The 26,032-nt window shown below is 51.5% G+C and overlaps 2 protein-coding genes across 3 annotated transcripts; one reads left to right on the top strand and one right to left on the bottom strand.

Annotated features, from left to right (window-relative positions):
- Positions 1-1,200: 1,200 nt before the first annotated feature.
- DDB1 (damage specific DNA binding protein 1) lies at positions 1,201-20,480 on the bottom strand. Of its 2 annotated transcripts, none has more exons than XM_062577962.1 (27): positions 19,925-20,480; positions 18,496-18,644; positions 18,248-18,364; positions 16,731-16,952; positions 12,509-12,623; positions 12,294-12,391; positions 10,816-10,974; positions 10,293-10,376; positions 9,997-10,113; positions 9,522-9,624; positions 9,271-9,346; positions 9,082-9,190; positions 8,727-8,905; positions 8,466-8,629; positions 8,263-8,370; positions 7,645-7,852; positions 7,050-7,145; positions 6,703-6,814; positions 5,940-6,063; positions 5,424-5,588; positions 4,883-4,977; positions 4,564-4,734; positions 3,738-3,847; positions 3,350-3,519; positions 2,768-2,870; positions 2,112-2,235; positions 1,201-1,931 (listed from the first exon to the last, which is right to left on the bottom strand). In XM_062577962.1, exons 1-27 carry the CDS (start codon positions 19,983-19,985, stop codon positions 1,848-1,850), a joined length of 3,423 nt encoding a protein of 1,140 aa, XP_062433946.1. In that variant the 5' UTR covers positions 19,986-20,480; the 3' UTR covers positions 1,201-1,847. The 2 variants fall into 2 exon arrangements, with proteins under 2 accessions (XP_062433946.1, XP_062433945.1); XM_062577961.1 differs by lacking the exon at positions 19,925-20,480 and adding an exon at positions 18,752-19,309.
- On the top strand, positions 19,953-25,960 carry TKFC (triokinase and FMN cyclase). Its single transcript, XM_062577968.1, has 18 exons — positions 19,953-20,236; positions 20,714-20,917; positions 21,321-21,510; positions 21,605-21,715; positions 21,799-21,980; positions 22,197-22,275; positions 22,693-22,782; positions 23,036-23,070; positions 23,147-23,231; positions 23,315-23,404; positions 23,539-23,655; positions 23,873-23,992; positions 24,214-24,351; positions 24,793-24,899; positions 25,013-25,116; positions 25,204-25,237; positions 25,355-25,444; positions 25,686-25,960. The coding sequence occupies exons 2-18, from the start codon at positions 20,912-20,914 to the stop codon at positions 25,836-25,838; spliced, it is 1,731 nt and encodes a 576-aa protein (XP_062433952.1). The 5' UTR covers positions 19,953-20,236; positions 20,714-20,911; the 3' UTR covers positions 25,839-25,960.
- Positions 25,961-26,032: the final 72 nt, after the last annotated feature.

The raw sequence follows: 26,032 nt of genomic DNA on the forward strand, positions 1-26,032 counted from the left end.
GAGAACACTAGTGAAGAGCAGCCGCAACAGGAGGAAGATGTGGCAACAAGAGGCTGAAAGTAAGCCCCAGCCATGTAGGAACACATGCTAAAAGCTGGAGAAGGCTTGAGGCTTGAAAGGAAATTATGGGAAGTGCTAGGGCTGAGTTAGAGAAGGGGTTTCTGGCTCCCATTCCTTTAGCTGCTGACTCTGACCACTGCCAGGGCCAGGACACCAGACTGAATGGAGACAGTCTGACCTAATCTTGCCATTCCTGTGGTTCTTAGCTCCAGGGCTATTTATACCCAGCCCATCGGACAAGGGACTGCTAGCAGAGCATCTGAGCTGGATGGCATTTGGGAAACATAGGAATCCTGTCCTGGACAGCATACTCCCATATGGGGAAGGTAGCAACACACAATCGCAGCTGCCTGGGAGGGTTCTGGGAACAGACTGTTACATCTGTAGAAATCCAGAAACTCCCTTAAAAATCATCTCTGTGATAACCTTGTCTCCAACAGCAAGTGTTAAACCACTGGCACACAGAGCAGACCACATTACAGCTCTCTGGTCACTGGGTATTTTTTGTGAAGAATCCCTGCAAAACACAGAACAGAACATGCACCTCCTTGTTCCCACGAATTTGGGAAGTACATGAGCACCTCCTCCTCTCCTACCTTGGTGGAAGTGCCACCATACAAGAAAGCTGGTCCCATGAGCTGCTAAGAAACACTGTTTCAAAGACAGCTATAAGAGATAAACAACCAGCAAAGAGTTTCCAAAACGTACACAGTCAAAGATTCATCAGGATTCCTTGCTCTGAAATGCAAATATCCCCCCTTGCTTTACCAGGGACAGTCAGCAACACTGCTATCAAACATGCCTGCACTGAGCAACATCAAGAGGCAAAATTAAAATTTCTTTCAAGTCAGAGGAAGGCTATAAAAAAGCATCTAGAAAACACACATGCTCCCCTCAGCACCTAATGGACCCATCTGCCCATCCACTTATCTTCTATCAGATCTACTGCTCCCAAACTGCTCCCATTGAAACCAATCTGAGGAAGAAGTTTAAACATCATAAATTTCTGCAGGAAACAACATTGGCTAGGGAAGGGGAGCTCTCTCGAGCAGGTCAAAGACACGGCTCCACAGTGGCAACGCACAGAACAAGTATCACACCTGTAGACAAAACGAGGAGCAGAATGCCAGGAGACAGACCTTTCCTCATGGACTACTTTATTTGGTAAAACTCAGAAGCCAACAACTGATTTTGCTTTCCAAAGCTTCCCTCCCTGAGTGAGGCACAAATCCTCCAGAGAGAAGCACACTCTGCCCTCTTTAGCTTTACTACTAGATGTAGAGGCATCCTCCCCCGCTGTCCCACACTTCTTATGAGCCCCAGAGATAACTCCTTCCAGCCCTCACCTGCACCACAGAGGCAGCTTTGCTTCCACTTCCAAAAAACACAACAAATCCAAAAGAATAAAAAATGAAACAAAGCAAAAAACAAAACAAAACAAAAGAATGAAGAGTGAATCCAGGCAAGGGCATCCCATCAGTCAAGCACTACTGTTACCCAACAAGAGCAACCAGTGAAGATCAGTTCTGGGTCAGCAGTCGAGGTCTGCAGGATCAGTGAATCCCAGCAGGCAATGACATGGTGCCTGACCAGCAACATCCCCCTCCCCCCCAAATCTCTAACAAGTTCGCTCCTATTCAGAGACTCCTTCCCCCACCTCCCCTTGGGCAAGGGCCACCGCTTCTGGTGTTTAGTGTAGCTGGCCAGGGGTCTCCCAGCTGCAGGCAGGAAAAACGACTCCCTTGCTCTACACAGAGGAAGGTGGTAGGGAATGACCCTGAATCCTGCTAATGGATCCGGGTCAGCTCTTCCACAATCTTTATCAGGTCATCTACGGTGGCCTCCCTCTTCATGCCGCTGCCGTCATCAATCTGCAACAAGAGAAAAGACATCAGAGAATGGGGACATCAGGAGGTGCAGTGGGGAGAGGAATACTCCCCACTGCCTCATGGTAGGACACACATTTACGATCTAATAGAGCCAGGATTTCTGAAGTTCTCTGCTGCTAACATGGAAGGGCTCAAGCCCACATCAGCCCATACCCATCTCACCTGCAGGTTAGCCACCACCTCTTGCATCTTGGGCCTGCTGATGTCCAAGAAACTTTCAATCAAGTCACCATCAATAAACCCCGTAGCTGGTTCCGTCTTGCGTTCAGTGTGAAATGATCTCCAGGTGCCAGAGTCAAGGAACTAAACCCATGTAGAATAACACCAGCCTCAGACTATGTCCAAAAAAGCCCCACTGGGCATACACAGCAGCTGCCCAAGACACACAGACAACGTTGCCTCAAACAGGATCACAGAATTCGTGCTACATTTTATCAGGCTATTTTACGAACCCAGTAAGGTGTTGGGGGTTTTATCTTACTGCATGTATAAACTGTCTTGAGCACAATCAGCTCCTGTGATTGACAGATACTCAAAAAAGAGCTGCAGTACCACAACGTCAGCTTTACCCTCAAACCTGGTAAGGTACACATCTACAACAGGCATCTTCCCTCTAGGATAAGCACAAAGCCCTGACCGTGCAGCAAACATGCTGCTGCCCACTACAGCCGATATGCCTTCACCCCAAGATGTCCTCAACAGAGCAGAGAGAAACCTCCAAGTAATCCCCAGCTCTGCCCACAGCTCAGCTCTGATTCAGAAGCCAGCCTCCCAGCATTCACTAGCACAGGCTTCTGGCTGAACCACAGAAAAGATATAAAGAGTGCTCAATCTTGCCCACGCTCTTGATGACTTTATTGAGCCGGTTCTGCATGTCCAGCAGGAGGTTGTACCAGCTCTCCGACAGCGAGGTCACCAGTCCTGCAAAGGGCAAGATGGTGACAAGGAGTCAGGGCTCATCCCAGGGACCCAAAAGCCACAGTGCTGCAGGTCCCAGCAGGCACTGATAAGCAAGCTGCTGAGACTGGAGTTGCAGTGGAAGCTGGTGCCTGGGCAGGCTAGGACAAGAAAGAAGTTTCAAGGAAAGGCAGAGCAATCTCCTTTCCTGGAGGTTCTCCAGGAAGAAAAGTAGCTTCTCAAGAGGAGCAAGAATATGAAAGCATTTCTGCATTCATAAGGGCAGATGCAGCAGAGGCAGGGGTGCTAGGCAATTCCTTGTCCGTGAACCCTCATGGCACACCACAGTGTGCTCTCTGGAAGGGCCTATGGCACATCACAGAGTGTTACTAGACTGGAGAACAGAGAAGAACAGAAACAGAAGCCAACCCCAACCCAGGTCTCAGCAGCAGGGAAGCGGACCTGTTACCCTCCCACCATGGCTGGGGCATCCTGACCCTTACCAATCATGCCATTGACTGTGCCGAAGAGAACTGAGCCCTGTGTCGGTGTAGACGTCTCACCCAAGTTCTGCATGACCAGAGATCCATGGCAGAAAACATTAACAAATTCTCCCAGATGGGACAGCCCCACTTCTTGCAAGTGCTGGCGCTCCTCATCGGTTGTGGCAGCACTGAAATTCAGAGCATCCTGCTAAGTCTGTGCCAGGGGTGAAAGGCAAGTTCCCCCACTCACATCTTGCTGCTCCTCAGAGCCAAGCATGCTTCTCCCTGCTTTCCCTCCTTCCTACCTGATATATACACCTTTGCAGCTGTAATATGGAGACCAGAAGGCCCTATCACCCTGTCCCTTCTAGCACACACTGCCATATCCCCTTTATAGACAGCTCACCTGTCCTTCTGGCATACAAACAGGTTAAAGGCATTCTCTGCTCCCAAGAAGTTGTCATCATCCAAGATCTCTACCGCACTCATCCAGTTTGGATTGAAGTCCCGGGCAATCTGATAGGGGACAAGATGTACCAATGAGAGGGAATGTGCACAGACAGCCCTGCCCTGTTATCCAATCCACTCATCCCTCCCAACTTCAACATTTGGGAGCAAGGTGAGACCCAGTCCATCCCTCCTGGTTAAACAAAAAAAAACTGAGCGAAAGGCACAAACTGCCTTCTGGAGATAGCCTCGGGCCTCAGCAGCACTCAAAATGGTTCCACGACATTTCCTGGGAGAGCACAGAGCAACCTGTGTCAAAGTCATGCCCAGAACCATTCGAACAATTTCAATACACAGACAGTCCTGGTGCCTGGTATATTCCCCAGCTATACTGCATTTGCTGACAGAGTTGCAACGACAATCTTACTAAGCTATCCCAAATGCACAGTAGGCAATCCAGATGCCAGCTCCCCACTCCCAGCAGGCACCACGCATCCTCCAAAGCCTGTTCTTCTTAAGGCTGCTGCCATACAGCCCAGGTCCCCAGCAGCCCAGGGAATTGTCTCCAGGAACCATAGGGATCTGTTTAAAACCATGTCCAGGTGACCCTGTTCTTATACAGCCCTACATGCTTGCTTGCCTTCAAAGGGGCAGCAAGGCAGGGTTAGCCAGGCTACCTTCTTTTATTACCTTAAACACTGTCTCCCCTGCCCAGAGCCTCTCAGAACAGACAGTGCAGGCTCCCCGCACCCTTTTGACCAAAGCTATCTAAAGAGCATTGGTACCTCCTCAAAGTTTCCTTCCATGGGCTTGTATGCAAGGAGTAGGACAGACCGCATCAGATCTCCTACAAGGATGAAGTCTCCCTTAGTCTTCAAGTAAAGTGCCATGATGTTATTGTAATGGTTGCACTCTGTGCGCAGCTCTTTCTCAGCTGTCCACTCATATAGGCGCACCTGAAGCAAAGAACACGGCTCTGAGCAAACAGACACACACATGCCTGCCAGAACACACTCTGCAACATCCATCAGGGATCCTGCTGACATTCTCATGACTGGAATGGTCTCCAGCTCTGAATATATGCTGCTAAAGCAAGAGCCTTACCGTGCTGTTGATGCTGGCTAACAGCTTCCCATTGAACTCCACCATGGAATACACAGCCCCTTTCACCTCCTTCTCTGCCAGGCTCTGCAACTTCCCTGAAATAAACCAACAGACTGTCCAGCTACTTGCCTGGCACTCCCAGGGGTAGAAAGCCCAGTGAATTCTCAGACTAGCTGCTCTGCACAAAACTGTTGTCTCTAGAAACTGTCTGTTTCTTAGAGGATCTGTGGGCAAGTAATGCAGGAATGATATGAGAGCATGGGCAGAAATATAGAAAGCAAATTCCAGAATCCAGTTCTCATGAGGGATTCCTGGGTTCCTCTGGGAGATGTAGAAAAAAAAATGGGAACATGCTGTGATGGCTTGGCCTGCAGCAGAATGAAAGCTATTATTGATCTATGGGCAGCTAACAGCAGGCCCCTCAGAAAAAAAGCATCCCAGCCTGCTACTGAGATTTGTGAGCTCTCTCACGCCTGAAGAGCTCAACTCTGATACCCCTCAAGTAGCAGGGTTTAGCCATATGAGAACACCGTGCTCTCACCATCAGAATAGTGGAAGACAACAATGCGGCCCTGTTTGGGCTCTGCCTCCTCAGGATACACCATGGCAGTGCCCACAATGAAGTAGGTGTTTGGATCTTTGCCAAGCTTGCAGGAGACGAGGCTAAGGGCATATTCATTTTGCAGAAACTGGTGAGCATGAAGCACTGCAAAGAGAGAAAGGTAAAAACAAATGGGTTCCAGCAGACAGCACCTCCATGTGTGGGTAGAGCAACATGCCCATGCCTAAAAGTTTAAAGACATGTCCAAGCTACAGAGTCAGTGGCTGCCTGGAGATCCCATCACCTCTTTCACTAAACACACACCTTATGCCATCAGATAAAATGGCACCACTGTGCCTTAAATCTAAGCTCTTCCTCAGCCCAAAGGCTGCCATTCCTTCAGGAAACATGCTTGGACTGAAGGAACCATGCAAGATCACATGTCTTGGCCACAAGCTGATGGGCTTGCTCTGAAGAAAAATGGACAAGGGTGCAAGCAGCCTTGGAAGCTGGTACCTTCAAAGGTGTGCTGATCTATAATGAGCAGGTTGTGCACCTCCACCTCCTCTCCAAAGGATGTCTCGTGCGGTGCTGTGCTGCTGGAGAACAGCTTGCTGGTGCTCACACTGCTGGATAGGGCCTAGGACACAAAATGATCAGTCGCATCCTCACATCACTTAGCATGTCTGCACACTACTCCACCCAGGCTGAAACAACAGTGGAACAGAAGGATGAATAAGATAGAAGGTAAGGCAAGGTGCTTCCTGGGCCTGAGTAAGGGGACACACTCCATGCACCAGTGGAGGTGTAGGACATGTGCAGTGGAGAAGTATGAAGGAAGAGGTACCAAATCTAGCCCTTTGATTCAGGAGATAGCATTGCTGAGCAACAGCATTAGTAGAAGAGTTTATGCAATGTTGAAGTTTCCACCACAGCTACTGCTTGAAGGGGACTGGTGCCTGCATCCCTGGAAAAAGGAAACAAACTTGAGACTAAACAAAAACGTTTACTGGAGACTGAAGGAGCAGTACCCAAAAAAACAAAGGTGATCAAACACAGAACAGTGAGCATGATGAGCCTGCCAGAGAGCAACATGGAGAGCTCTTACCACCACTACAGAGAGATCTTACCATCCCATCTCCTCCTAGACTGCCACAAGGAAAGCATGTATTCAGAGCTTTAGAAGAGAAGATTGCCAACTAAAATCTACATCATTTGGCTTAAGGAGATATGGAACCACAGCCCAGAGCTCAGGCATGATCTAGCAGCTCCCTCTCACCTGCGTGCTGGCACTTGGTCTGAGTGCAGTGGTACCCCCACTGGCATCCTGCACCTCAATACGACTCGAGAGCACACCAAAACACTGTGATACCTCCTGGTAGCAGATCTTCCTGCAAGACAGAGTTGTGTGAGGAGAACCAGGACAGGCTACTACAGGGAGAGCACTAGCTGCTCACTTCCCCAAACTACTCTCTTAGGTCTAGTCACAAACTTGGTCAGAGTTCTGAGCCCACAACAGGAATGCTGACTGCAGAACTCACCTCAGTCCCAGGGGAATTCTCCCTCCAACCTCTTCCCATGTACTACAGCATGGGCCTGCAAGCCAGACTCCCTCCTGCTGCTCACCTGGGTGATTCATAGAGGGGAACTGTGCGGATGTGCAGCTTCTGGATCTCATCAATAGTGCCAATTGTCAGGGTGCTGTTATTGGCCAATGCCAGGCTGTATAGGAGGGAAATTATGAGTAATGGGGCTTGTAAAGCAGGTGGCACAGACAAGAACCTTCCACTTTCCCCTCCCAAAACCACTGAGCCCAGGATCTCCTTCCCATGTTTTAAGGATGTAAACAGGGTAGCTAGATCAGCACAGCTTTGATGTTTACCAGTGCACAGAGGAGGAGGACAACACAGGAATGTGTGCAGGTGCCTTCTCAAGTGAGACCCACCAAGCAGCACAAAGGACTGATCAGTGCCCTAGGAGAATCTAGGGCCTAGATCACTGTATTTTGTGAGCATGATTATGAAGAAGGCTCTCCCTTCCATTTCACAAAGTTGAGGGACAATGTTGGGAATACAGCTCCTCTGGACATGATAAAATGAGCCTGTTGGGCTGAGCAGGTAACAGTGTAAATCACCATCTATGCCACCCTTCACCGACCTTGTGCCAGTGCACAGTCCAAGCCTCCCGCAACTAGGTAATAAAAGGCAAAATGCACACTCACCTATCAGGATACCCATCCGAGTTGAGGGGACACATGTAGTTCACTTCCTTAAGGTTGACATTGGAAAAAACCAACTTGTGGTTACTGCTGTAGATCACAGTGGGGCGGTCAGAGCAGGCAAACACATTGGTCGTGGACAAAGAGCGAAAAGTCCTCAGGACAGTGGGCTGTGTCCCAAGGGTCACTTTCTTCCGGTCACTCAGCAAACCTGCAGAGAAAGAGAACCAGTGTTGGCAGCTACCCCAATGGACCTTTCAGGAGCAGGATGTCAGAACAGAACATGGCTGTGACATGCTGGGAAGAAAGGCCCAGCAGAAACAAGCATAAGTAAATGCATCCTGCTGTCAACAAAATGCAACAAGGGGCTAGATGTAAGCATCAGTTCCTCATGGGACAGCTCCTTTCTCCATAGGGTCCCCTAGAGAAAGGATCCACCAAATTACTGTGCCTGCGCTCAGTCCCACCTGAGCACAACTCTGTCAGGATGGGAGAAAAGGTTTTTCAAAACTTACGGGAGCAGAGATTTCCAGAAGGAAGGAAAAGAGCAACAAGGAAGTAAGAAGGCATGAGTCTAGCCACTTTCCCCACCAGCCCACTTGGTGTTAGCCCAGTAGTCACCTGTCTCAAGGCTGAGCCCGAAGTAGAAGAGAGCCCCATCCCCCAGGGCACATAGAAGATAATGGCTGCTCTCAAAGGTCGTCATCAGGATAGAACGAGGGATGATTTCTGCAGGGAGCAGTGGAAGAGAAGGCTGATGTCACTCATGGCTGAATCAGGTCAGTCACCACTGCCACCACCTGGCAGCCCCAGGAGAGCCCTACCTCCTCCCAGCATCTCTTTGTGCAGCATCTCAAATGAAGGTAACTTTAGTATGCGGGCAGAGATATCAGTCCAGAGCCCGATAGCACATAGTAGGGACATGCCATTAGTGTCCCCCAAAGGGGTGATGTCCAGGCAGGCAACTTCATGCTCCATTTCTGTACAGCTGGCAGGAAGAAAGAAGCAGAAGTATCAATTTGGATCCCAAAGGGAGACATTGGAGGCTTAGACTCCTCAAGCCAGGAGGAAAGACTCATACTCACCTGACCTGCCTGAGCTCCTGGGGTCTGATCTCCAGGTAATACAGGGCTCGTCCCACAGCCACCACCACTTGGTTACTATTGCAGGAAGCCACGCTGATGTTCTTCCCATTGGGCTCTTTCCACTCACTCACCAGGGCTTTGGGCTCCTGACTGACCAGTCTCACAGATGCAGAGGTGATCTGGAAAGAGAGAACACATCTTTCCTCAGAGTCAGGAGAATGGCACCTTTCTGACAGGGAAGACTGCAGAACCTGCCCCACATGAGTAACATAGGCCTCTGTTACCACCACAGGTAAGGGCTATGGGATCACCATGTAAGAGATGTCTCTCCCTGCTCCTTTACCACAGGTATTACCTGGATCAATTGCTGATGAGCCACATTGCCACAAAAGAAAGTCTGCTGATCATCCACAAACCCTGTCAGCTCTGTCTCTTCCACTTCCTCTCCGTTTAACATAAGAACTCTGAAAGGGAAAGGGTTACACTGTTATACCACACACAAATATGCAGCCCAGAGCCTGGCTCAGTGTTAAGCCCATCTTACCTAGTCTGGCCAACAAAGGACAGCACCAATGTATTGTCGGTCTCACGATGAGAATCTGATCTCAGGGGCCACAGGCCTGCAAAAAAGAGGGAAGATATAATTGCTCACAGGGAATATACCAAAAGCTGGTAGATGGCAAATCCCATGCCCCAGATCCCAACCTCAGTCTGTGTAGAAAACATGCCTGCATTGTGCCCTCTCAGGCTGCAGGTTGTATTTGACAGCACTGAAATGCAGAATAGCCCACGCACCTTTAATTCCTGGCAAGTCAATGCTGGCATGCTCATGAATCCCAATGCCATTCCGGATGATCCGCAGCGAACCCTCTTTAAATGCACCTGAGCATGTGACCAGCTGGAGAAAAAGCAGATGCCCTTACCAACCATAGCTGGGAAGCTTTCTCATTCCTCCTTGTAGTGATGGGCTCAGTAGAAGATGGGGCCCTCATCTACTCTGCTTCTCGGAGAAAATTATCTGGCTGCTGATCCTTTCCCATCCCCAGGAGGACAAACCCTTCCTTGTGAACAAGGGTCTCCAAAAAGCAGCCTTTCCATTCATACCACTCCTCAGTGGAAGACCTCAAAGCTCCCTCTGCATCTAGATAAGACTTTGAGCTTCTCTGATGAATGGATCATAGTATCTTCCTTCTATGGACACTCTGCTGCATATACCTGGCTGGCCCAGACCTCCTAAGCACTAAGAAAGGCAAGGCAGAACCAACATTACCTGCCCTTGGCCTTGTCTTTCCAGGTCTACCACACACATGTCGACGATGGGACCAAGGTTGGTAAAGGTCTCCATAGCTACTACATAGGAGCCCTGTTCATTGCTGTCCACGTTGAGCTATGAATAAACACAATTACAGGTTTCCAAAAAGAAAGAGGAAGCAAGTGACAAAGCACACAGGGAAAGAAAGGAAAGTCTTCCCCATCCGAGTACACCTCTCCAAACCCAGACGAAAGTAAAGATGTACAAAATCCCATCTGAACGCACAACTAAGCCAGGAGAAGGCTGCCACTTACCTTCACAAGCTGGGAATCCCCAAGCCGAGACCCAACAAACACAACACCGTTGTCCAGGTAGGTCAAACACTCTGCAATAGATGTCTGGGAATTCAGAAGATGCAGATGAAGCAGCTAGCATGAAAAGGACCCTGCCATGCCTCCCAACCACCACTTCTGAAATGCAGCCCAACAGGAAGCCCCTGGAGATGAGAGGGCAACTTAATCCCCATACAGAATCCACACAGTTGAGACTTCTTCCAGGGATGGAGTGCAAGCACCAGACACAATGAAAACCCAGGAAGATGGCAGACATATTCAAGTGCCCAAATATCCCTATTTCCTCAGTCTAGCTGAAACTTCAGAGCTCAGAGATGTGACAGCCAGAGAGAGTGAAATATTATCCCACCCCCGGGCTATAAAAGAGATGTCATTCTTGCCACTCAACCCTTGTGGAGCAGTTTCAGCTTGCTGAACCTCTAAGCCCCTCAGCTGAGAAGCACACACAGCATACATGACATGGCAGCAAGGGGAGGACTGCTACCTCTCCAAGCAGTTCCACACGCAGGTCCTTCAAAGTGACAGTGCCATCCATCTGTTCCTCCTTCTCCAGGAGCAGCATGAAGAGACGTCCCTCCATGTCTCCCAGCAAGTATCGTGAGCCATTGGGATCCACACGATTGTGGCACACAATCGTACTTTGCTGCACTCCAAGGAGGAGGGAGGAAGAAGGTGTTGTTAGGAACCCATCAAACAACCACAAATGTGCATCTAGCAAGGACAACCTCTGTACACACCAGAAAACAACCGCATCCACGATGCACCAGCTGCTAGGCACATCTACAGTGTAGTCTCATGCCAAGGCAGTCTCTCTGCTCAGGAGATGGCTGGATTCTTCCCTCAATAAATCATATCAGTGAACACATCCAGAATCTGTGGTCAAGCTGCCTCACTAATGCTGGCTTTCCACAGATGAATAGTATTGAATGCTATTTGAGACCTACAGAGCTCCAAACCTGCTTCTTTCCTAGACACAACTTCTACAAATGTTCTGTTCTGTGTGGTGGACATTGCCTGGCTTCCTGTTAACATATTTGGCTTTGGCCTAGAAATCCTGATCTGGCGGATCTTTATTGTACACAAACGTCCTATTTGCTTCAAGCACAGATGTGTCCGCACTCAGTTTGCAAGCCAAGGCCCAGATCTGTACATCAGCAAAGCACAGACAACTTGTTCTGTCTGCTCCAGCACAACAAACTCTCCAGCACAGAGCCTCAGTAGTGGTCTGAGCAAGCAATATTGTTATTTCTTTACCTGAGATCTACAGCTCTTATCTAGCTCATCATCATTTCCAGCTTAACAGGATCTTTTGATCACAGCTCAAGTTCTACTTCAGACTAGAACAGCACCTCAGCAACACCATTTGTGCTTCCTGTACCCTTCAAATGTGGGAATTGGCCCGTTCCTCTGACAAAAACTCAGGCTCAAGTTCTATCACAAACTTTGTAAGTCTTTTTTGCTTTGAACAAGTGCCCCAATCATAGACCAGTGGACTCAGTCTCCAAGGGGCTCATTCATATGTTCTGTTGAAGAAACTGCAACCCTACTGTGGTCTGGACCAATGCCCAAACCATTCATTGCCTCCTAATTAATCCCTTTCTCTGGAGCCTAACCAAGATTTCTGCTTTACTGCATTATCTCCAAATACTCCATAGAAAGCAGAGACCATCCCCAGCAACACACTACATTGCAAGCACACACTCTCATCAATACAAGGATCACATATATCCTTCAGTCCCCCAAAATACAGACTAGGCATTGTCCAAGACACCCATTCACCAGAACTCTGTGCTGCTCCATGGGAGTAAGTGGCCTTATTAGACTACACCTGAGGACAAGGGCAGTTTAAATTCCAGAATGCAAGTATGTTTAGAATGCATGATATCCTCCTGGTATTCACAGACACACCTGGGAACAGAGGAGTTAAACAGGACACATTTCTAGAGACCAGTCTTCACTCACTTTGATGATGGGTGGAGCTATGGCTAGATATTTGTCTCCATTGTGATAGGTGATGGACTCCTGCCCAATGATGATTGCTCCTCCAAAAGGCTCCGGCACTGTTCAGGGGAAAGGACAAACATCTTATTAGAGAACCCATACAACAAGACTGATGCATTAACCCTCAATCCCCTCAGGGAAGAAACAGGAGGGAAGATCTACAAAGAAGGAACAACCTGCAATGACCATGGAGGCTTCAGCCTCTACGTTCTCCTGTTTCCAAGGACCTTTGTTAAACTCCTTTTCTCGCAGGGATACCTCATATGTCTTGACATGGCGACCCTGAGGGTCCTGAAAGAGAAACCACAAATGACAATGCAATAGGCACATGCAGACATGAGGGTGAGCCTGACAAGAGCCTTGTGTGCAAAACAGAAAAAGACTCTGGAGACATAACTGATTAGCAATCGCAAAGCAAGGACATGATGCCTCATCTCCAGCAATAACACCATCACCTAGTGACCAGACAGCTGCAGAGGTTTTCCATCCTGCTCACTTCCTCAGATTTCAAACTATATGCATGTCTACAGAGACAAACACTGATGAACGCATTTTCCCTAATGTTCTCTGCACATAGAACACCCTTTGCACAGATGTGTGTACCAAATAACACTTGAAATAATTTCTGTGTTTTTGTATCCACGACTGATTTTCTGGGACTTATATTTATCCAACACACAACTCCACAAATCTAGGTATGAGTGCCACTCTATAAAATCACCACCATCACCAGCTCCAGTAAGAGTAAGGAGCTGTGTAATTCAGTTCTACTGCAACCGTGCAGGTGCCAGAGCAGCTGAGCTCCCAACTTGATTCTACTGAGGCTTTTTAGCCCACATTTCCTAAAGAAATACATAATCTGCTTTCTGAACAGTCCCCAGACTGCTCTGCCATTCCACCAATTCCTACCCTTGTGGGCAATTTCAACCAAACCCAGCAAAATACAGAGGTCTCAGATGTAATGAGTCCATATAGGCTTCACCAAAATCATAGAATCACAGAATCATTAAGGTTGGAAGGGACCTCCAGAGATCATCTAGTCCAACCCCCCTGCTAAGCAGGGTCACTTAGAGCATGGTAGACAGGGCTGCATCCAGGCGGGCCTTGGAGATCTCCAGAGAAGCAGACTCCACAACCTCTCTGGGCAACCTGTTCCAGTGCTCCATCTCTCTCACAGTGAAGAAATTCCCCCTCACATTCAGGCAGAACTTCCAGTGTTTCAGTTTGTGCCCATTGCCTCTTGTCCTGTCACTGGACACTACTGAAAAGAGCCCAGTCCCATCCCCTCCCTTCAGATACTTATACACATTGATAAGATCCCCCCTCAGTCTTCTCAAGGCTAAACAGGCCCAGCTCTCACAGCCGTTCCTCAGTGGGCAGATGCTCCAGCCCTCTGATCATCTTCGTAGCCCTATGCTGGACTCTCTCCAGTAGTTCCATGTCTCTCTTGTACTGGGGAGCCTGGAACTGGACACAGTACTCGAGATGAGGCCTCCGCAGGGCTGAGTAGAGGGGCAGGATCACCTCCCTCGACCTGCTGGCAACACTCCTCCTAATGCACCCAAGGATACCATTGGCTGAAATAAGTGGTGGGTGGAGGAGAGGCACCCAAATCAGTGTCCCATCTTAGTAAAGGTTGTCTATGCTAATAGATAGTTTGGAAATTATGTCAGAAAAAGATGTACAAGTGTTGTCCAAAGCACAGAGAAAGCTTTGATTGGAACCCACTGGCCTATTTCATGTCTAATAAGGTAACACAGACTCTAAGCCAGGGGGAACTAAGTTTCCTTGGTCATGTTGCTCACAGAACCACTTAGAAAGAGCCCTTCATCTTTTTATTTGTTATGTCTCACTATTTTCCAGATCAAATCTACAAAAATAAGTTAAAAAGGAAAAAAAAATCTTCCTCCCTGTAGCTGCAAGCTTTATAAACAAACACTCAAAGGAAATCTGAGTACTTCCTCGTTTAAACTCAGAGACTGCAGCTTAGCAAACACCCTCACTGATGATGCTAGGGTCCAGGTCCATGTGCTGGAGCGAGCTAACAGTGCAGCACTGAGGGAAGCAAAGCACAGTACTAGCTAACAGAGAAGGGGAAGCTAGAAGAAAGGAGAAGAGAGAGATACAAGGGGAATAATGAGAAGAGGAATAGCACAAAGAGAGCGCATCCGGTCTGTTTTAAAGCTGAAACACAGCTTTAGAGTGGCAAAAGAGTAATTAATGCAACTTTGGCATTTCTAGACCTTATTACTCCACACAACAGCATTTTTCAAGTCTTTTTTATGAACTCATTCATATTTGTGGTATCTTACTCTCGCTTCAAAACACAAAAACCATCCCAGACATTCCCTGCTATCCTGCTCAGTCCAAATCCTGTGATCAATAAACCGAGAAAGAATTAGACAGAGAAGAAATCTGGGAACTTTCCCCTCTCCACACACACATGCAAGTCAGACACAAAGGACCAAAACAAATCCAGTGTTTTATGCCAGACAGAGCTTGCATCTTGCTCTTGCTGCAAGGGTGAAATTTGTATGAAGAGTTTGTTAACATGGAGAAAATTATTAATTTACTCTTTATTCTTACAATACCCATTTATAACAAACCAACCATTAACAGATTGATCTGTAACACAACAATGTCAGATTCCTCGAAATAATACCCTGTTTTACTCACCAGCTGCATGAGATGAAGTTCCTTGTTTACAATGCTCTTGAGGACCGAGTGGAAACCTGGCACTCCTGCCCAAACTGATGCCAAGTTTAAGAATTTGGCCAGTTCTCTCTCTACCTCAGTTTCCCCACTACCCAACAACAGCTGCACTAGCCAAACTCATGGCTACACTTGGCAATTTACAGAGCAATAAGCACTGCTGCTGGACTTCCTAGCTTTGTTGAAGTGACAACCTGAAGCAAGTCAAAACCTGAAACAGTACCAGCAGCTACTTTTACTATATATTTCTACAGAGCCAAGACTGGCTAAGAGCATTGCCTTCTGATGCTAGGTTTCAAAGTCAGTGTGGCTGCACTGATCTCCACATACACTCCACATTCCGACAGAAATAAGACTGGCAAGTATTCTGAAGTTATGTACAACAAAAGCTCTTTAAGTGAGACTCCCCTCTCTGTCACAGAGGGGATCATGCATTCTTTCTCTCCTAAATAAATAAATAAATAAATAATAATAATAATAAAAGAATGGCAGTATGTTTTGAAAGAAAACAAGGCTTACTCCTACATATTAGCAATAGCTGAAAGATCTTTGCTTTTTCAGGTACTGGTTCTTAATTAACTCCCCCCTTGCTTTCTTCCTTTCTTGTCTGCATTGTTAAATCACTGTGCAGGTCTTCATGAAGCAGACAGGACTTGACTGCTGGGGAGGTTCATCAGCAAGGCTGAAAAGAGCATGGTAAAACTTCCTGATTTGTTCAAATGATAAGTGAGAGTACCAGCTAACCACTGGGGCAGGGGAAGAGTACTACCTTGACACAGCAGATCTGGGCAGCCCTTCCAACTCCCAGCTACATTGTGCATGTGAATTCAACAGTAAAGATGGTTTCAACAGCACTCACCTCTCTCAAATATGTCCCTAACAGAGACTTTGAAAACAGATACAGAAGAATCAAGGTACTGCTACTATGGGGCTCATAGCTCTCATGGTATGACCTAGTCACTAAGAGAGCCACTAGAGCAAAGCTGAACTAAATTCACACTGGATCCTGTGCAGTCATCAAGCAACAGTAACTTTCAGTTAGGCCCAGGCTAGACCTGACTTTGACAAAGCAAAGAAGATCCATTGTCTAGTCAGCACAGCAAAGGCTCTTTGTTTCAAAGTAAGTATTTAGAGATGGGCCTACAAACATCACCTCTGTGGGAATCCAGGCAATAAGAGAGATTATGCCTACTTCTTTACATCCCTGCAGCGGCCTCCCACCTACCACCAAACAAGCTATACTGTCTTTTTTAGAGAAGAGATTTAAGTATCACAGCAGTGCTGTGATATATAGGATACAGGAATATAGAAAACAAACTACTTGGAAAACTACAAACTACACTTGCTGAAAAGACCTATACATTCCTCCTAAATGTTTAATAAGAAATGGTCCCATCTGAAGCATCAACTACACAGCTCTCCTGTGGGAGAGAGTTTCCTCCCATCTCCCAGAAACAGAACAAAAATCAGAGAGGAACATGGACTTTCCTCAGCTACAAAACGAATCTGCAAGAGTCATGACTCTGTCTTTTGCTCTGCCCACTGGACCACAACATTGCTTTCTGCAGACTCCACGACACTAACTATTCCAATTCTTCTAGAAGACCTTTAGACCTTAACTCATGGCACATCAGTGCAGCAATTTCCAACATCCTCTGCTTGAGTCACTAAACAAGAACAGGGTACCTGGTAGACAAAGCAGATGGTTGGAGCTTGACAACCATAGAGAAATTTCACATCGATGACTTGGAGCTCTTCCAGGCGGATGTTAAAAGCCTTTAACTCCTTGTTCTCCCGGTCCAGAGGGATGACCTTGAAGAGACCATCATAGAGCCGCAAGCCAATCATCCGGCACTCTGGGTCAATGATGCCAATTATACCCGTCTCCGAGGGACGACCAATACGATCCTGAGTGCAGTCATGGAGATGGGAGAGAAAGAGAGAGAGAGAGAGCAATCAGCGTTGGAAAAAAAGATTCCCACAAATCCCACAAACCCAAGAAGAACATTAGGTACAAGACTTACTATCCCATAGCTGAGGAAGGACTCCCTGCACATCATTTAACAAACTTTAAAACATTATCTGGCAAGCCAAAGGAGATTTCAGCATCTCCCTGGTCTAAAAGAACAGGTGCTTTGCACCAGAGAACCTGGCAGAGCTTCCAAAGCAGACAGCTAATCATAGTCTCAGCCACTCCTGCATTATAGACGCCTGGCTTTCTCTCTTCCAAGATTCCTGCAACTAGGTACGCCAGGACAAAACCCTGCAACTGTCTTCTAATCTCAGCTCTCTACTGAACAACCTCAAGTAAGTCACATTGCTGTCCTGCACTTCAGCTTTTTTATTACTGAAGGACAATGATGCTTTCCACTGCTATAAAGTGTTTTGATATCTATAACTGAAAAACACTCTTCAGAAATTAAGCGCTGTTATCAGCCTCAGCAGACGCCTCAGCTCTGCATGATGGAGAGATCAGCACCTCCATATATCACGATGCAGGGCCACGGCACAGGAAGATTAAGCGTTTTTCCCCAAAATGCACTGACACGTTACTGACAGGACATGCCCACCTTCCCTGCCCCTAATCCTGTGCCCAATTCCACTAGCAATAAGTCAACAGAATCTCAGCATTTGAAAACAGATGGACGATATTTTAGCTTGACAGATGATAGAAAACGTTTAGATAATGACTAAAAGCTAAAAAGGCAAGATTTTAACCTACATAAAATAAAACAGAGAACATCTACAATTATGATGATGAAGTAACTTCAGTAACAATGCTTTTGGTGCAGAGCATGTAGAGATCTGTCCCAAGGTATGAGAGTAGTCATTAACATGGAGAAAAACTACTAATTTACTCCTTATTCCTTTTCCAGGGAAAATTCTACCCTATACTGAATTTTAAGGACTAATTCTCTTTACAGAAGAAGTACATCAAAGCAACCACATTATTCCAACTACTCCAAGGTCACACTCATAGCTGTGTCCTCAGTGAATCCCTGAGCTCAAGATTGACTCACTGGAGGCAAAAACCTTTAGAAATAGTAATAGCAGCAGGAGAACTATATCAGAATTATCTGTAGGAAAATAACCATAAATTCTGTCATCTAGACTTGCCAATGTCAATAACAAAGTAAAACCAGCCCCTAAAAAAGGGACTCCACACCTTCCAGGACCTGACCAAGTACTGCAACTTCACTCACCTGCACGTTGCCATGGGCACGGGTGATAATATCAATACTGTCCCCATTCTGCTTGTACTCGAGGATACATGCATTATACTTGGCTGTCAGGATGAACAATAAATCCTTGCTCTCACCCTAGAAAAGCAGAACAGTGATATGCTTTCAAGAGGCTTTCACAGAGAGAAAACCCATCCTTGAACCTTAGAGCATCCTGTGTTTGCTCTCCTCAGCTTGTGGGTAACTCCATCCCCTTGTACCACGCTTACCTTTGGGCGGAAGAGCTCCATGACAGCAGTCTTGCCATACATGCCCACCTCCTTGACAGGCCGCAGCCCCTCTGCTGTGACCACATATATCTCAAGACGGGTGTTCTTGGCAATCAGCAGATTTAGATCCTCTGCAGAGGTGAAGTGCCCTGAGAAACAGAGAGAAGACATCATTGTTCAGCTGCAAAAAAGCAGCACCTGACAGCGCTTTAACCAAGCAGCCTGCACCAGGCCACCAGCACCAGGGGAATCTTACCTAGGCCTCCTGCTCTCACTGTCTGCCTGCACATCCCTTGCAGTGAGCAGCACCCTCTCCACAGTACCAAGCAACACTTCCAGTACTTACACATCCCTCCACCCATCACAATTCCCAGAAAACCCTGGCATCCTTTTCTGTAAACCCACACACACTGCCTGGCCCACTCAGCAACTGCTCCCTCGGAGTGCCAGCTCCTCAGCCTTCCCCAAGCGATGTTGCAACCTGGGTCTCTTCCACTGCACACTGCCAAGGTACACTGCAACACCCTACTTCACCCCTGTGCCCCACAGCAGCACCAGAAACTTCAATCCACCCCCAGCATCTCCAGTGCCCCTCAGCACCTCCTAGGAACCTCTGACACACCAAGAACCTCAAGTTACTCTCAGCTCACCCAATGTTCCACAGCACCCCCAACAGCCTGCCAGCACCCCAAGACACCTCAGGGCACTCCAGCACCTCCAGTAGCACCTCAAGAACCTCAAGGCACCTTCAGCTCCCCAAAAAATGACAAATCCCCCCCAGCCACCCTGGAGCAACCTCATGGTAGCTTCATCCCCTCCAACAACCGCTCAGCACTCCTAATGCCCCATAGCCTTCTGCAGCACCTCTAGGAACTACATGGCAGCCCCAGTTCTCCCAGCATCCCCCAGGAACCTCCCCCACCCTGCCTGGTGACCCCCAGTCCCTCCCTCGGTTCCCCACAGCACCCCCCAGGAGTCCCACAGCACCTCCAACAGCCCCATGGCGCCCTGGTACCCAACAGGCCCCCCAGTACCCCCAGCTTCCCTCGTAAACCACAGCACCTCTAGTGCTCCCCGGCGCCCCCACGGGCCCCCCAGCGCCTCTGGCCTTCCCGCTCCCCAGGGCCCTCAGCTGTCCTACAGCGCCTCTGGCGCGCCGCTGAGCCTCCAGGCACCCCCTAGCGCCTCTAGCCCTCCAGCCCCTTCCCGGTGCTCCTCGGCCCCCCCAGGCCCCCGGGGCCCCCAGCCCCCTTCCTCGCAAGCCCCCAGGGCGAGCCCTCCCCCTGGTGCACGCGCCGCCGAGCGCTGCGCTTCCCCCCCCCCCCCCCCCGCCACCCTCGAGCCCGCGCGGCGTCACCGTGGCCGCTGGGCGGGGGAGGGGACCCCCTGGCGGCCTCATCCCTCCCCCAACCGCCGTCGCGGCCCATACCGGTGACGCAGCCGTTCACCGCCGTCGGCTTCTGCGCCGTCACGACGTAATTGTAGGACATGGCGGCGGCGGCGAGGGAGGACAGGGAGGGTCGATACAAGGCGCGACGGACACCGAGAGCAGGGCCTCGCCGCCACCGCCTCTTCCGCCCCGACCAGCCACACGCAGGACGCCGCCGCGCCGCACGGCCAGGGAGGCGCCTGCGCGGCGGCGGAGGCCCGCGGAGAGCCCCGCAGAGTCACCGGAAGGGGGCACACGCGGCCGCCCTGCGCGGCGCGGAGGGCCGCTGCGGAGCGGGGAGCGTTCGGAGAGGTGGGAGGCGCTGGGCGGGGGGAGCTGCCCCGGGGGAGTGCCGGGGGGAAGCCGCGGTTCTGGGCCCGGGTGCTTCCCCGAAGGGATCCCTGCTGTGGGGCTCATGAGCGGATCCTCGCCGTGGTATTGTACCCTGCAGACCCAATGGGACCGCTTCCTGCTGCCTTGGGGGTCACTGAGACAAGCTCTCTGCCTTTCAGCAGGCATCCCCTGCTTTGTCCCATTGCTCTCCCTGGTGCATCACCCTACAGAGCTGCCAGTAACCGCTCCCTGGGCAGGGCCCCTCTGTCAGCACCCCTCCAGGAGCCCCTGGCAGCTCCCCACTGGCACTGGGCAAGATTTCTGGGTCTCTCCTTCAGCAAGACCGTTGTTAAGGGATCTTTCTGCCTGCAGTGAGCTGGGCCAAGGGTTTGTCCCTTCCCCTCTGGGTGGACCTTGCCCTTCCCTGCCCATTCTCCCTCTTGAATTTCCCAGCAGAGTTTGGACTTTGGGCTGAAATCTGCATGGGAGATTCACTGCTGCAGCGTCCGGGACAGCAGACTGAGCTGAAGAGGCTTTGCTCTGTGCCCAGTGCTGCATTTCCCTGCCACCTCTGCAGGGTAGCCAGACCAGAGGGATCTGCGCCTGTCCTCCCAGGAGCTGCTCCACAGAGCCCAGCACAGCCGTGCCACCTATATGGAGGTGAGCCCGGGAAGGAGGGGGTGAAGCTGCTGTGGCTGCATGGGTGCAGTGCAGCAGTCTCCCTGTTGCTGCAGCATTGCTGGACTAGGCCCAGGGGAACACCAGGGCCAGGGCTGAGGAAAGCACCTGCACGAGCTATGCTGCAGGTGGACGAGCATGTTCTGGGTGCCAGTGCCAGCAATGCTTGGAGGAATGGGACCACAGCTGTTGCAATGTGGGCCCATCCTAAAAAGACATAGTTTCCACCCTGCTGCCTCCACCAGCCCTTTCCTGGCCTGGGTGGGTTGGGATCCAGCACTCTTGAGGACTGGAGGGGTTCTCTCCCATCCCTACATCCTGCAGTGCTCTGGCCACCATCTCCCTGTGCCGTTCCCTGTGACTGCCTCCTCTCTCTGTCGCACAGGTCTCCAAGAAGCTGGTGAACTCAGTGGCCAGCTGTGCGGATGATGCCCTGGCAGGGCTGGTTGCCTGCAACCCTGGCATCCGGCTCCTGCAGGGGCACCGGGTGGCCCTGCGAGCCGACCTGGATGGCATCCAGGGCCATGTGGCTCTGCTCTCTGGAGGGGGCTCTGGCCACGAGCCCGCGCATGCTGGTGAGTGGCCACAGCCTCACCCAGGAGCTCATTTCCTTGTCTTGGGCGCTTCAGCTGCACCCTGCCCTAAGTGCCCCTCGGTCCTGCTCCCCAGGGTACATTGGGAAGGGCATGCTGACTGGAGTGGTGGCTGGCGCTGTCTTCACTTCTCCTGCTGTGGGCAGCATCCTGGCAGCAATCCGGGCAGTGACACAGGCTGGTGCAGGTTTGGTGGCATGGTGGGGCACAGGGTGTGATGGGTGGGAGCTTGCCACCACAGCTTCACCTCCACACCTCCTCCCTCCCCAGTGGGGACCCTCTTGATCGTGAAGAACTACACTGGAGACCGGCTGAACTTTGGGCTGGCACTGGAGCGGGCACGGGCAGAGGGAGTTGATGTGCAGATGGTGGTTGTGGGAGATGACAGTGCCTTCACCACTCAGAAGAAGGCAGGGCGCCGTGGGCTGTGTGGCACAGTGCTCATACACAAGGCAAGTAGCTCCACAGTGCCCCTCTTTCCCTAAAGCCTGGCACAGAGTCAGGTGCTGGCCCCTCTTGGGGACCAGAGAGCCACAGCTGCCAGGTGGAGGCGTTGGGTCCTGACAGTGCCACAAGCCCCATCATATCCTTCTAGGGCTGCAAGTTTTCAGGGGAGAGTGCCAGTGGGTGCAGTGGCCACAGCCCTTACACAGTACTGTCCTTTATAGGTAGCCGGGGCCTTGGCTGAGGCAGGGGCAAGCTTGAACGAGATTGTAAAGACAGTGTCAGCAGCCACCAAAGCCATGGGTATGTATATGGGACCCTGTCTGTCAGCATAACTCAAGTCCTGCGCTGTCAGCCATCACTGGCTTCCCAAGAGCTGTGTGCCTGCAGGGAGCCCCAGCGCTGGTGCTCCTCAGAGCAGGATGCTGGTACATCTGGGACCTGCCCTGTGCCCCAGCCCCATCCTGCCCCATCTCTGCAAGGCTGGCAGCCTCCTCCCTCCTCAGTGGCAGTTTGCAGCCACAGGGTAGATAAGAGATACCAGCTCAGGATGGACTTCAGCCCAGCACAGGGTTGCCTTGCATGCTGCCCACGTGCCTGTGGCGTGGCTGGGGCAGGACAGGCCCTGGCAGCCCTCTCTTGGCCCCTACCTGTCTGTGTGCTGCCACTGCCCTGAAGAACTAGCATGCTTAACCCCTTTGTTCTTCCCTCACCATGCAGGTACCCTGGGCCTCAGCCTGTCCCCATGCAGCGTCCCTGGATCCAAGCCCACCTTCCAGCTGTCTCACGATGAGATGGAACTGGGCCTGGGTGAGGAGGTGCTGCTTGATCCCTTCTGTACCTAGGCCTGTGTGGCTCACAGCATATCACTCTGTGACTGGCTGTTGACTGTCACCTCCCTGGCCAGGGGCTGAGCATCCCCATATGTGCATGCCTGGTAGTACCCATGGCATCAGACAATCTGGCCTTAGAGAAATGGGGTGGGTGTCAGCTGGTCTGAGGGGTGCCCACGGGTATGGATGGCTGCAGCCAGGTGTGGGGTCATTCTGCTCTGTCTTTGCAGGGATCCATGGTGAAGCGGGTGTGCGCAGGATGAAGGTAAGTGTGGTCCCAGCACACCTCCCCTCCCCTTGTGCTCCTCTACCTTCTACTCACAGCTCCCTGCTCTCCCCAGGTAGTATCGGCAGACAAGGCTGTGGAGACTATGCTGACACATATGATGGACCCTTCCAATGCCTCCCACCTGCCCCTGAGCCTCGGTGAGTACCTCTGGCTCTTCATGGCCTGCCTCCGCCCCCACCAGGCACAAGGCCTGGGGCTCACTGTGCTCTCTGCTTTCCAGGCAGCTCTGTGGTGTTGGTAGTGAACAACCTGGGTGGCCTGTCCTACCTGGAGCTGGGCATTGTGGCTGGTGCAGCTGTGCGTGGCCTGGGTGAGTGTTGCTGAGCAGGATGGAGACAGACGGAGGGAAGCAGGGGGTCCCAAGACACCATTCTCTGGTTCTACCTGACTTCTCTGCTCCCATGGACCTTCCCCAGCCTGCTCATGGCCACCCTGTGCCCACAGAGAGCCGAGGCATCCATGTCGCCAGGGCATTGGTGGGCTCCTTCATGACAGCGCTGGAGATGGCTGGTGTCTCCCTCACCCTCATGCTGGTGGATGAGGAGCTTCTGAGGCTGATCGGTGAGTGCCCACAGGCAGGGATGTGGGCACAGGTCAGGGACCTGTGGGGCAGGCTCCCCGTAGGCACAGAGACAAGAGGGTGTCCCAGGAGACCTGGTGGACATGCAGGACCAGTGACTGGCTGCCAGCATAGGCAGCACTGCCAGGCGGAGGTGGTGAGGAGCCAGCAGAGTCCTGCGGAGCTGGCACTCACCTGTTTCGTCCTTTACTGCTCTAGATGCCAAGACTACAGCCATGGCTTGGCCCAACCTGGCTGCAGCACCTGCAACAAGCCAGAGAGGGGAGGTACCTGTGCCAAAGGAGGAACAGGAGACAGTGCAGCCTGCGACCAGCACGGGTACAGGCAAACTCGGGACTGCCCTCTGCCATGGCCCTGCAGAGCAAGGTGGGAAGCTCTGCTGTGCTCTGTCCCTTGGAAGCTGTCACCTTCCAATGCCTCGGTATCACTACCTCTTCCTGGGGATGAGGGCAAGCAGGTTTCCCATGCTGCTGGGCACTCGGGTGCGGAGGCATGTGTGCTGGGTCGCAGAGGCACAGGCTCACATTTCCTCTTTGCAGGGCTTGGCGGGCAGCGGGCACAGCTGGTCCTGGAGCATGTGTGCAGCACCCTGCTCGCCATGGAGGACAAGCTCAATGAGCTGGATCGTGCCGCGGGTGACGGGGACTGTGGCCACACACACGCCCGGGCTGCCCGAGGTGGGTACTTACGCTTGTGCACCAGCCCAGGGATGCATGGGGAGAGGGTTCCCCCAGCATCCCTCTCTCAGGGAGCAGAGACACCCCCCGAAACATCCTTTCCTGAGGAGCAGGAACCCCCTAGCTATTCTCTCCAGCTGGGAAATGCGGTCTTCACCTAAATCGTCTCTTCCTGGGGGACTGTGTCCCCCAGCCATCCCCTCCTTGGGTGGAGGAGTTCCAACGTGTCCCTGCACCCTGCCCTGCTCCTGGTGGCACTGCCCTTAGGGATGATGGGGAATCCCTGATTGCACAGGATCCCCAGCTGTCCCTTGGGCAGTAAGGTGTCCCTGGCTGTCCCTAAAGGCATTGAGGGGCCTCCAGCTGCCCTTAGAGGAGACAGAGGTCTCAGCGGGTCCAAGAGATCTCAGCCTCAGCCATCTTCCTGCTGTATCCCTGCAGCCATCCAGGAATGGGTGCGTGCCCGACCCCCACCAGCAGTCCCAGCCCAGCTCCTCTCTGCACTGGCCAACCTGCTGTTGGAGGAGATGGGTGGCTCCTCAGGGGTGGTGAGTAAAGGACTGCTGTACGGGGCGAAAAGCAGTGGGCCAGGCTTGTCATCCCTGCGGGATGCAGGCCATCATCCCCACCATGGGCACCGACGGGGCTGGTGTCCCCACAGCTCTATGGGCTCTTCCTGACAGCAGCTGCCCAGCCCTTGCATAACCGCAGCGATCTCTCAGCCTGGGCTGATGCCATGGATGCCGGCATTAAAGCCATGCAGCGGTGAGTGGCGAGGGCATGGGCTGCAGGCTCCCAGGCCCTCTGCAGGACTGTGCCCCTGCCCTGCCAACCTTTCTGTGCTCTGTGCAGGTACGGAGGAGCTGCTCCAGGGGACAGGACCATGGTGAGTGCTGCCATCCCCAGGCCCGTGGAGCACGGAGTAACCCCACTGACCCGAGTTAAGAAGGCTGCCAGGCCTGCCTGTGGCCCTGCTTCTCAACCCTCTCCCCTTGTCTCTCAGCTGGACTCATTGTGTGCTGCCAGCGAGGTCCTGCAAGCCCTGTGCATCCCTGGTGCCAACCTACTGCAAGTGCTGTCCACAGCTGTGCAGGTATGGGGGCAGAAGGGAGCCCAAGATGGGCATGGGGGAGCCCAGAGCAGAGCAGCCTAAAGCCAGGCCAGGCTGGAGGGGCCTAGAGGCAGCAAGGGAAAGTGTAGGAATTGCCATGCCAAGCTGCCAGGACACACAGTATATCCAGGCCGGGAAGCACCAGGCAAGGGAATTGGAGCAGGGAGCCAGGGGTTGGCCTTTCAGTATGCCAGATGTCTGACCATGCCTGTCTCCTTGGCAGAGCGCAGAGGCTGCGGCAGAGGCCACCAGGCACATGGAAGCTGGTGCTGGCAGAGCCAGTTATATCAGCTCGGCCCAGCTGCTACAGCCGGACCCTGGGGCAGTGGCAGTGGCCGCCATGCTTCGGGCCGTGCTGGAGGGGCTGCAAAGCTGAGGCAGCCCTCACTGCCAGTCCTCCTGCCTGGCAGCCCCTCACGTGCTCCAGGGCTCTAGAGGTGGCAGGAATACAGACAACAGTCTGCAAACATCCCCAATAAACTTTTGTGGTCTATCTAACCTGGCCAGAGTATCTGTCCCCTCAAGAGGGGATGGGACTGGGGGGATCTAAGCTGGCAGGAAAGGACTAGT

Source organism: Rhea pennata, chromosome 5 (genome assembly GCF_028389875.1).
Source record: "Rhea pennata isolate bPtePen1 chromosome 5, bPtePen1.pri, whole genome shotgun sequence".
Lineage (NCBI taxonomy): Eukaryota > Metazoa > Chordata > Aves > Rheiformes > Rheidae > Rhea > Rhea pennata.

Coding starts and splice junctions, on each gene's coding strand:
- TKFC (XM_062577968.1), top strand. Junction 23,405..23,538: donor TGCAGCTGTGCGTGGCCTGG/GTGAGTGTTGCT, acceptor CTGTGCCCACAG/AGAGCCGAGGCATCCATGTC. Junction 24,352..24,792: donor ACACGCCCGGGCTGCCCGAG/GTGGGTACTTAC, acceptor GTATCCCTGCAG/CCATCCAGGAATGGGTGCGT.
- DDB1 (XM_062577961.1), bottom strand. CDS start 18,857: ATGGGTGGAGGGATGTGTAAGTACTGGAAGTGTTGCTTGGTACTGTGG. Junction 9,347..9,521: donor TGACTTGCCAGGAATTAAAG/GTGCGTGGGCTA, acceptor TCTTTTTTGCAG/GCCTGTGGCCCCTGAGATCA. Junction 5,589..5,939: donor AGATCAGCACACCTTTGAAG/GTACCAGCTTCC, acceptor CTCTCTTTGCAG/TGCTTCATGCTCACCAGTTT.